The sequence below is a fragment of the Condylura cristata genome, unplaced genomic scaffold (genome assembly GCF_000260355.1).
Source record: "Condylura cristata isolate star-nosed mole 26May11 unplaced genomic scaffold, ConCri1.0 scaffold00004, whole genome shotgun sequence".
Classification (NCBI taxonomy): Eukaryota; Metazoa; Chordata; class Mammalia; order Eulipotyphla; family Talpidae; genus Condylura; species Condylura cristata.
The window spans coordinates 8351029-8363225 of NW_004567105.1; the positions used below are offsets into that span (position 1 = coordinate 8351029).

At 35.6% G+C, this 12197-nt stretch overlaps 1 protein-coding gene across 8 annotated transcripts in view; it reads right to left on the bottom strand.

Annotated features, from left to right (window-relative positions):
- The window catches only part of RIC8B (RIC8 guanine nucleotide exchange factor B), a 93260-nt gene that overhangs the window by 53606 nt on the left and 27457 nt on the right, over positions 1-12197 (bottom strand). For all 8 annotated transcript variants that reach the window (XR_001145043.1, XR_001145042.1, XM_004675721.2 and 5 more), the window contains 2 exons: positions 9528-10136; positions 445-539 (listed from right to left, as the gene is read on the bottom strand). Coding sequence is in view for 6 of the 8 variants with exons in the window: in XM_004675721.2 (XP_004675778.1) it covers positions 445-539; positions 9528-10136 (704 nt within the window). In the remaining 2 variants the exon portion in view is untranslated. The remainder of the gene's footprint in view (positions 1-444; positions 540-9527; positions 10137-12197) is intronic.

The following is a 12197-nucleotide window of genomic DNA, read 5'->3' on the forward strand; positions in this document are numbered from 1 at the left end:
TCTTCCATTTAGTAGAGCTGTATAATCTGTATAATCTGGAAGAAATTATTTGATTTTTCCATGCCTCAGTTTCTTCATCTATTTAAAGGGAAAAATAACAATACCTACACCTCATTGGTTGGTATGATGCTTAAAAGAAGTTAGCCTTTGTAAAAGCCTTTAGCAAAATGCTGCACACAGTCAACAGTCAATAACTGAGTTCTACTGTTCTGGTTTTATTGCTGAATACACTATATGACAAATTCTCTTCTCAAGCTGGGGCTCAATATAACAAAAAGACAGAGTAGAAATTTCTCAGAAAGATACAGTAATGATTTCTCATCTTCCATTTACCTGATTTTCTGTCACATTTTCACTTTGTGCTTAAAATAATTTAAATTAGATGCATAAAAACAAGGACACAGGATGATATCCTTCACTGAAGTCAATACAAAGGCCACCTACCTGTGCAGCTCTTCTGTTTTGTCTTCAGTTGGACCTACAATTAGTAAACAATGGCGAAGAACAGCTGCCATGACACGGAACTGATGAGAATCACTCTGTGGCAAATAAAAAAAAAAAAAAGAAGAAGAAGAGGAGGAGGAAAATTGGGGACAGAATGCCTTAGCGAGGGAGTCTGATAAAGTCCTACATTCCTGGGAGTAATCTTATAGCCCATTTGTCCTCCCACCCCCTCCAAAGTCATTCTTACACTGTACAAGGTAGAAATCAGTGAATTCCCAAGGCAATACTCAGTGAATAGTCAAAATCTCATATGAACAACTACAATCGTACCCAGAAATGGCTTAAGTCAGAAGCTGAGCTGGGCCATTCCTTTAAAGCACGTCAGGCAGAGACATGATCATCACCCATACTGTATCTTAATAATTATTTAAAACTAGGAATGTTTTCCATTTCCAAAAAGTCTCGCTTCTTTGTTCTATAATATACTTTGAGTTTACTAGTCATTATAAAAGGTCAGTTATTTTAGGGGGTTGTACATCTTTAACAAAAACGTCTCACTTCTAAAGTTTCAAAAGGAATAGATTAAAATCTCTAACATCAATTTTGTATTAATGATCCAAGATGTCATACTTCAGAAAGACTCCAATCACTTTAAGAGCTACTTAGAAATTGTAAACTTGGTATACAGAATTGATTTTAGGTCTAATGTAAAAAATATAGTCACATGCTATACATACTATGTCCTATTTTCACATATGTAACAGCCCTTCTAAGGACTGAGTCTCTCTTATAAAATGTAACAAAGGCACACTTCTGTTACTAATAAAGCAAATGACACAATTTTAAGCAGTACACAATCACGTGTAGATTTGGCAGAGATGAGGCCTAATGAAAATGCATTGGGCTTAGGAGTCTGGATTCTAGGCTATGACCACAGACAAGTTTTATATATATAGCTTCTCTGAGACATTTCCCCTAAGCATGATCTCTAAAAACATGGATCTGTTAAGACTATAAAATGATTAAATTAAATGAAAGATGCACACCAAAGTGCTTACTACTTTGAATGAAACACAAGTGAGAAGATGGAGGAAGGAAACAAAAGACAAAAGAACCGTAAAGAGTGGTAAGGAAATAAGTGTGTACTGGAAAAAGGAGGGAAGGGGAGAGAGGTATGGGGTGCAGGACTCTGAGGGTGGAGTGCTGGGGTGACAGCACTTACTCAACACCTACCTTCAAATACCTGAATCAAAACTCCCTAATATGTGAACGTACTTGGCCCAAATTATAAGCATACTGAAACTCATCCATTACTTGTTAGTATTTTCCTTGGTTTTGAAAATTAACTGGGAATGCACATGCTTTTAAACTAGATTTTCCTTTATTCTAGCTATCACAGTATTTCTCTTCTCACAATGATGTTGACAAGTCTCTTGTGAAACTAGCCATTTTGGTCTTTCCATTATTTGCAAATAAAAGCCAAAACCAAACTTTTCATCCCACTTCCTCCTGTTCCAACTTGCATAACACCAATTCCCAACTTGTATCCCATGCTTGCAATGATCATTTTTACCAAAAACACACTAAATTCTCTTCAATTTCTCTACTCAGAACAGCCAAAACAATTACTGAAGTCCCTGGATTGTGTCTCTGCTCTTAACATCACTGATTCCTTTTCTTCTGGGACTTGGCTAAAGTGTTTTTTTCAGTGAAGCTTGACCACCTTAAATAAATAAAGGTCTTCCATAATTATTTTCTTGTCCATTTTGTTTAATATCATAATTTTTAATTTCACATTTGTTATATATTTGCCATTATGTTACTTTGCCCACCAATATGTTACCCTCACAAATTAAGAGGGCATGTATTGAACAGGTATTCAGTACATTCTAATGTAAATGGCTATATGTGACATAAACTTCCCAAATCACAAAAATACAGCAAAATGACTTCACAAAATAAGCACATCCATATGACCAGTACAAAAATGATCAATGCCAAGATTAAAAACTCTAGAATTCTCTTCATGGCTCCTGCAAATGACAGTCTCCCCATCCTAAAGTATAATACTAACTTGTAGCATTGTGCATGATTTGTTCTGTCATTAAACTTCATAAAGTGGACTCACAAAATTTAGACACTTTTAGTCCAAGTGTAAGGTTCATCCATGTTGTGTATATTTAGTTTGTTTTCATTACTTGACAAAAGTACTATTCTAAGTATGGTAGGTGAACTACAGTTAGTACACATTCTGTGTGCAATGCCATGAGTGCAGGAAATGCACACAAATATGCAGACTTTTCAAGGTTGGTGTTGTGTATAATATGGAATTACACAAGAGTTTCATTCTGACAGAAAAAATTTGGCCCTTACCATATTTAAAAAAAAAAAAAAAAAAAAAAAAAGCACAGGGCTCTCCCTGATGGTGCAATGGGTTAAATAAAGCATGGCATTATGAAGCTCTCTGAAGACAATGCAGCACGCGTTTGATCCCCCACCAGAGAGGGAAGGTGACCCACATGGCACAGCAGACCTCTCCTGTCCCACCTGCTGCTCCCTCAGCAGTGTATTTCAGTACATCTGTTCTGCTCCCCACTCTGTCTCTGGTGAATCCTCTCACCCACCAACACCTCTGGCCTGTACCCCAATTCTGTATGCTCAAATAAATAAATCTGTAAAAAAGAACTACTACTGAATGTAATGAATGCACTACAATTTATTTACCCTACTTTTGTTGGACACTTGGATTGCTTACAGTCTAAGAGACTAAAGGTACTGCTAGTGTTTCCAAGTATTTATAGCAATTCATACTCCCGCCAGTTGCTTTGTAGCTTTGCCAATCCTGGCAGTGTCAGTCTTTCCTTTGCCTAGTTTTCATTCAGGTGGACTGGCTTTATGGATATGTAGTCATTTTTAATGTGTTCTGGATAGAGTCCTTATCACATCTACAATGCAAATTTCTCTCATTCGGTGGCCTATTTATTTTCTTCTCTTGATGAACTCATCTTAGTGAAGGCTAATTTGTTTATTTTTTGTTTACAGTTTGTCCTTTATTTTGTCCCGTTTTAGAAATTCTTACCTACTTAAGAAGTGTCTGATTTCTTAAAGATAAAATAATGAAAATGATCTATTTTCTTCTAAAAGTTTTTCCGTTTTGCCTTTTACATTTAGATCTCTTATCCATCACAAATTAGGAGGACAATTTTGTGTATGGTATAAGGGTGACATTCATTTCTGTCTAGTTACACAAATGATTCAGTGAAACTTAAGACTACTTTTCCCTACAGCATTTCAGTGTTATCTGTATAAGTCAGTTGAATTGTATGTGTAAGTTGTTATCTATTAGTCTGTCTCAAATATTTGTTGAATGAGTACTATCACTTACGTCTTAACAAAGGTTAAAGAGGACACTATTTCCTGCTATTGGTTATTCTGCAGTGAGACTTTCCATAAATAATTTAAACTCTGATCATCTGTGTCCTCATCTGTCAAGTAGGGTTAGTATTCCTGTTTCACAAGGATGCAAGGATTACATATAATTGCTTTTTATAAAACATTATACATAGCCTATACAACTGTGATCTTAGTTTTGACTATCTCTGAGGCACTGTTATTCCCTTCTCTCAGATGATACTATATCTAGGTTGAGAAGGGGAAAAAATCCCTAAGAACAAAGAGAGGAAGAAAAGAGAAGGTAAGCAGGTTTGTTGTGATATTAGAAATAAAAATGAGACAGACTAATACTTAAATCATTTGGGAATTCTTTATCTCTACTTCTTAAGTAGAGATCCTACTACTGCATTGCTGCTGTTCTTTCACTTATGAAAGTTTGGATTACTTAACTTTTCTTTGACAGAGCATCAATTCCTCACATCTTTTCACTTGAAACTTTGACCAACCTAATCATAGCTAGATAGCCTGAAAGGAGATCACTTAACACCAATAAATTTGCTTTGATTATCCCAAAGTAATTCTAATTACTTTAAGAAGGGTAAGAAAACTTGATTAGAAAAATTCTATTTCAATTATATAAAATAAATGCACATACTCAGCCATGCACGCGTGCGTGTTAATGCGCGCGCGCACACACACACACACACACACACACCTCACCCCACTCTTACCTGGTATTATAGCTACATCAGGTAACATTTCATCTTATGTTTTACCTGAGCATTTTTGCTTACCTTTACCATAGTTAATTGTCCTACTGAATTGTTTTATGTTCAAACATCTCAGTTACTTTATAGGGAAAGAGCATGTATTTTATCACCACATCTTCTGCATCTAACATGGTGCAGCACATAAGTGATTTTTTAAAATAACTTACAAAAGGAGACATTAATGTAAAACAGTATCATAAAGCCCAAAGGCTAGAAATTTGCTACTACAAACATTATTATTAAGAGAATTCTTACAAACTTTAAGATTTAAAAGTTACCATAAATTCTCCTTTTCTCCCTGTCAACCTCAGGCTATTCTGCTTTTTATACTTTTTAGTTATGAAACTGTATCACATTTTACTTTTCATTAAACAAGTATTCATTGAATGTCTACTCTATGCTAGGTAAGGCATTTAACAAAACATGTCAGTGAAATTAGACCAGAGGCCAAGATATTTCATTTGAAGCATTTATGTACTGCAGAGGTGATTCTCTTTTCCAAAAACAAACAAAAAACCAAACAGATAATAAAGAGAAAATAAGTGAAAGAGACACTAACCAAAACAAAGAGACACCCTACTGTTTGGGAGATCATTTTTGCATGCCATACAAGTGGTAAGGGACTAATCACAAAGATATACAAAGAACTCAAATGACTCAACAAAGTACACAATCCAGTCAAAAAATGGGCAGACGAACTTAAAAGATATTTTTCCAAAGAGGAAATGCAAATGGTCAATAGGCACATGAAAAAATGTGCAAAAACCCTCATAATTAGGGAAATGCAAGTCAAAACCACAAGCTGATACCACTTACACCAGAGCGAATGGCACATATTTAAAATATTTTAAAAACTTGCAACAACAAATGCTGGCAAGGATGTACTGAGAAAAGGAACTCTCCAACACTGCTGGTGGGAATACAAACTGGTCCAACCACTATGGAAACCTATGTGGAGCTTCCTCAGTCTACTAAAAATGGAGCTATCATATGACCCAGCAATTCCACTCTTAGGGATCTACCCAAAGGACACAAAACCATTAATTCAAAAGGATACCTGCATCTCTCTGTTTAATGCAGCACGATTTATAACAGGTAAACTTGGAAACAACCCAAATGCCCAAATGTAGATAAGTAGATCAAAAAGATGTGGTGTACATACACAATGGAATACTTATTCAGCAAACAAAAAGGATAAACTCATGCCATTTGCAGCGACATGGATGGAGCTAGAAGGGATTATGGTCAGTGAAATAAGTCAGAAGGAAAAAGAAAAATATTGGATGATTTCACTTACAGAAGGAACATAGGGGAACCAAAACATGGGATCAGAGAAAAAAATAAACACAACAAAAGAACAATAAACTGGCAACTATAAATCAGACATCCTGCAGGGGAGGGAGAGGAACCAAAATGAGGACAGGAAGAACACAAGGGACTATGGTGATTGTACACAGGTGAACTGGTGGTAGAAATTCCATGGGGACTACACCTGAGGAAAAAAAGCAAACATTGTACAAAAATGAACAACTGATGTAAAATATATATAAAGTTCAAAAAAAATTAAACAGAAAATAATGTAACAATTGTATAGCCACCTCTCTTTATAAGACTGATTTTTCTATTAAGCTATTAGTTCTTTGAGGGCAGTGATATTTTATCTTGTATGCCTAACAGAACTTGGTACATTTGGCATTCAAAAAAATGTTGGACAAGTGATTCAGTAAAATAAAACATAGTAAAGCTGGAAGCTTTTTTCTATTTCATTAATATTATGCCCCTTTTTCACAATTTCCTCAAAGTTTCTAAAGTAAGCATGGAACTAACCTCTTCTGTTACAATGGGATATTTCCAATTAAACTTCTATGAACACTGCTTAATCTCACTCAAATTTACATCCTTTGCTCAGATAGTTGTACTATTTCTTTTTTGACACTGGGTTGTCAGGCTCTAAATTGTCTGTTGGTCCTTGTAATTTTTCATTTCATTGCAGTAGTATCTGGGCAGTTCTGTTGAAGGCAACATATGCTGACTAAGGGATCTCTACAATAACACAACTTCTTCCATCAACTAAGATTCAGCAAAATGTTAAAGCAGGAGAATACAAGGCCATTTCAATTAACTTTTCTAGAACTGACTTCAGGGCTGACCTAAGCAATCACTGGCCCTCTTAAACATGCTACCTTCAGGAAAGGAAGAGAGTCAAGAGGGGTTGTCGGCGTGGGACACTGATAACACACTCTTCTTACTGAATAGAAGAATCTCCCAACCTACTGGTGACATCAGCAGGCAGGAAGAAATTTAACACTAAGGCATAAATCTAAAATGAGTAAAGGCACAAGTTTGCAAAATCTCAAGTAAAAAACCTAGTCATTACTTTTCAGATTTTGGCAAACTATAAATAAGTAATAAAAAATTAAAAAATGCCTATTAAACAGTTCAAACCATCTGTATTTTCTGTAATGGCTGAACTGTAAAATAGGTAAAGTTTTTTTTTTTTAAGAAGAAATATCCACCATTTGAAAAGGAACAAAATAGCAGTATTCTGCCTGAAAGTGAATTTGGCAATACACATCAAAAAACCTTAACAGTTTTGAAAAATTTTAGCCTAAATTTTCATTGATTTACCTACTGAATTTTACAAGATAATTCACTGTATTACTATTTAAATAACAAATGACTGCAAACAATGCTTGCACATGAGATTTATTAAAGATTGATCAAGTCTCATGAAAGCTAATCCTCAGAGTCACCATCTTCAACAAACACAAGAAAGAGGTTCTCAAAACCTTTTGGGGGAAGGTTACAGAACTATTTTTATTCCCCTCAATGAAATCTAAATACAACTTATATGTTAAGAAAACCAACAGTAACAAACAAAGGTTATCATTTTAAAGTGAAGGTGGGAAAACTGGAGCATTGCCCACTCCTTCCCAGAAACTACTCCTAAAAACTTAATAAGGCTTCAGGGAACACATTTTTGAAAATCACTATTTTTCAAGAATCTTTACTCTAAAACAAAAAGGAAGATTATAAAATGGCTGGATTTTTAAAAACCATGCATTTTTTAAATAATATGCATTGTATACATATTATACAATGAAGCTTATTATGTATATTATTGTATAAAATGTATTATACAATACATTTTGGTATTTTATAGTTAATTTATTTTTTTACTGCTTGTATCTTTTTTCTCCACAAAAAGATATACGATAAGTTTTTTTTATATTCCTTCATAATAAGGACAATAATGTTATTTTTTTTTTAAAAGCTGGATTGTATAATAACTTTCCATATGGTCTTATAACTGATTCACATCTCACAGAAGGGACTAAGTCAGGACTGAGATGCCTACTTCAGGACTACAGATCCTGTTCATGTACCTCTTGAAGAAGAAACATTCTACAACACAGAATAAGTATCTGCTACTTCAACATTTTAAAGCTTCTTCTAAGCCCACTATTACCAATAAAGACAACTAAGAGAGCTAATCTCAATTTACTGCTATTACATGTCTTCCCATACATATACTGAAATATAACTATTAACCCTTTATGTCAGAAACGAACAGAGTGAGTTACTATTTGGGGCACAATTTAAAAGGCAGCAGTTCTACCTATGGCAAACCAACAATGTCAGAAGAGTTAGTGCAGCTAAAGGAAGAACGTCAAAACACCAAAATAGTGTAAGAAAAATAACCATAGAAAGTACCAAATAAGTAGAGACATAACATTTTAAATACTTCCAAATATTTGGTTTCAAAGCATAAAAGGAGTCTGTGGGCTTTCCACATCTTTTCCTGCCAAGCCCCAGAAAAAAACTGACCATATTACAGTCATCTAAAACAGCGGTTTAGGACAGATCTTCAAATATTTGGTTTCAAAATATAGACCTATTAGCACTTTAATTTAAGCTGACACACTCCTAATAGCAGTGCCCTGAGATAATCCTGTCAAAATAGACTGTTGGCAAAAACTGATCTTTATTCACAATAAGAACTGCTTCCCATGGACAGAGAGAGCATAATGTTAACATAAGTACTAAGGTTAACTGTAAGAATTTGCTCTAGTTCTTATCTTTCTTTTTAAAAAAGGGTTGAATGTTACCAGTTATTTAATGTTAGAGGGTAAATATGAAACATTAAGATTCTAAAAGGATAAACGTTATGTTCATATTACTTAAAACTGTTGAGTTCCTTAAACTTAAGTTTCCAGGTTATTAGCATACTGTTATTGTGGGTACTTAAATATATACTATCAGATTTGCCTCACTTTGGGTTGCTATAAGGTCCAAGCCACAGGAAAAAAGATCTTAGTCTAGAAATAAGCAAGTAGTTTAAAATAACCTTCCCTACATTCTGGTATAACTATGCTTATTTTCTAAGACTGTGTACAAATGTGGATATCCAGTTGTAATCCTATACTTCTGACATTTATCTAACACTCTAAATTAACACCCTAGTAGAAGACTATGATGACAGGTGATATACCCAGCCTCTTTTACTCTTTTGAGCAGACATAAATTCTCATTATTGATTTATCTTTTCTTTAAGATGCAGTCACTGAAAAAATTCATGTATTTATATGAACCACTTATCTTGTTTCCCTTCTCATCTTACTGAAACCCTGCTGCTGAGAGGCACTCCAAAAAAAGACGAGATCATAATTCAGAAAAGGAATTATACATGCCTTCTTATAAAACAGTAGTCCAACTTCACCCTATTCTTCTGATTAGTGTTATACAAATATAAAGAATAACACTTATAATGGCTAGGAAATGTATCTTGAGTCATACAAATGATTAAAGGGGAATTAGAAACTTAATTTCCCAACTTAGCATTCCTCTTTTGTGGCAGCTCTAGGCACGCCCCACACCACTTAAATTCTAGGTGGATAAAAATACCCTTCTCAACCTTACCTCTTTATGCACCTTCCAACTGTCTACTGTCACATTGAAGAGAGCTTTGAGGGCCTCAATGGCACAGTCTGTCTCCTGAGGTGAGAGAGGAGGTCCATTATGGTCTATGGCCGATTCATACTCATCGGTCCACTTGATGCTAAAGGCACTTTCCAAGATCTGGGTTAGCAGCGGTAGTCCCTGGAGCTCATAGCGCAGTTGTGACCTGATGTCGGTGTGCAGAAGTGACAGGAGGAAGAGCAAGCGCAAGTCAAAGCACTTAATGTCACTGATAAACTTTCGGTCCTTGCACTTTCTTAGGAGACTACAAAGCTTTGCAGCAAGATTAAGTTCCAGACTGAGCTGCTGTGCCATCTGACTGTTGAACACTATGTTACATAGACATTTTAAAGACTCCACAATAACTGGGAACTCTGACACCTTCTCCAAAGAATCATCTGTTTCATTTAGCTTGGCTAGTCGCAGCAATATCTGCATATTTTCCTTAGTTGTTACAGGAACTAAAACCTTTTTGTCTCTGGAAAGAATTCGGAGAACTTCCAGGCAGGACACTTGACATGTTGTTGGGATGTCTTTTACAAGGACTTTAAATATGCCTTCACAGAGTTTCTGAAAAACAAGTATCAAACAAGCAAAAATCATTATTTGACTTGTGTATGACTAACATGACTTAAAATACTTCTCCATTAATGTATTTAATAGCAATTAGGAAGCCAGCTAGAAAAAAAATTGCTTTAATTACAGAATGTTGGAACTGAAAGAGACCTTACACTTAGTACACTGCTTTCACTTTACAGATGTGGGAACTGAGGGCCAGAGAGTTAAGCAGGTTGTGTTTATCAACTGAATTAGTGAGACAATTAGAGACATATCAACTCCTAAATTGGCAGCCCAATATTCTCTCTATAAAATCACTTATTCTGTTGAATTGACTAGTTTCAAACATCATACAGCTTTGTTCTCAAAGGACTTTTTTTTTTTTTAAAGATTTATTTATTTGTGCATACAGAAATGGGGTACAGGCCAGAGGCTCAGGGGCAGCGAAAGGCTTCACCAGAGACAAGAGTGGGGAACAGGACAGGCAGATCGGAGAAGTACACTGCTAAGGGGAGCAGCGGGCGGGTCAGGAGAGGTCTGCCACGCCATGTGGTCACCTCCGGGGCAGGCAGGACTCGAACTTATTCAGAAGTGGCTTTAGCTTCTCTGTGCTGTGCTTTAACCTGCTGTGACACCAGGGAGGGCCTCAAAGGACTTTTAATACCAGACCACATATACATATCTAAATGAAATGCAATCAGTCTCAAAACCATGAAGATGTTCCCTTTCTAGAAGTAAAGATTAATCTGTGAGAACTGGTTCACACACTGCCCACAGTATAGGCTCTTCTTATAAAGACTTAAAGAAGTGTGCAGTTCTGCTGTTGTATCAGTGCTTTCCCGCCTGGATTTGCAGTTCTAATGCAGTAGCCCCATGTCTTAATAACTCTCATTACCTAACACCTAATTATATGTAACCAGCAAATGACCCCAGAGAAAACCTGCTGTTGACAAAATTTCCAAGTGCTGTATTCCAAAGAGGACTCAGTTAGTATATATGGCACTTCAAAACCAATTACAAAAAGTTACTCTCCCTCCAAGCCTGCTAGCTACAAATAAATGCTCCTGTTGGGTGTACAAAATAAAAAAAAAGCCCTCTTCTCTGGACAGTCCTGTTCCAGGACACGTGGCTTGGGAAGCTCGGTGTTATGGGCAAGATTTGGGCTCCCCTTTGTACTCCTGGTATAGGACATGGATCACACAAAGGCATATAGTAACCACACTCAAATGTTGCTACCAGTATCTCAGAACCAATTCTTTTAGGATGGATCCCATGTGTACTCATCTATTTATTTTTTGAAAAGCATTCCTATCAGTGCCAAATTTAAGAACCATTCTTTCAAATTTCAGTATCTCATTTTCTTCTCTATAACTACAGGCTGTGTCTCTCTAACTCATAACTTATACAGAACAAACAGTATAACCACCATACTGTTGACCAACTCAGCACCCATTAAATCCTATACAAACAACAGTAATAACAACTATGCCCAATATAAGAGCTTACCAAGTTTCTATTAAGTTAGCATCAGATTTTCTCTCTTTAAAAAGAGGCCATCTATGGGTCAAGCATTATGACCTGTAGGAATCCGAGGCTATGTGTACTTTCTTAGGACATTTTTAACTGTGCAGCTTTGGAAACACCTATTTACTACAAGTACTACATTCTCTGTGTGGAAGTGGGAAGGAAACTGCCTGACAAGCTAAACAAATTACGTAACAATGTCAGCTCTGTTCCTGTCATACCTGCCAACTACAAGGGATTTTCACCTGTTTTAATATTACTGTTGAATTATTTTTTAAATACAGTTGGAGGTAGTTGGGGAAATATAATGTGTCCATTATGAAAGACATGTAAAATAGGTAATTTTTTCAGGTTTTTTTACACCCAAGATAAAAATCATCCTACATACTAACTCCTATGTAATATATTCCTGGGGGTAGAGTCTGATAACTTTTCTTCCCAAATATTTTTATTCAAAAGAGAAATACTCCACCTTCCTACTTAAGAAATATGTAATAAGTAATTATAAAATATTACATATGATTTTGAAGTTCTACACATCTAATAAAA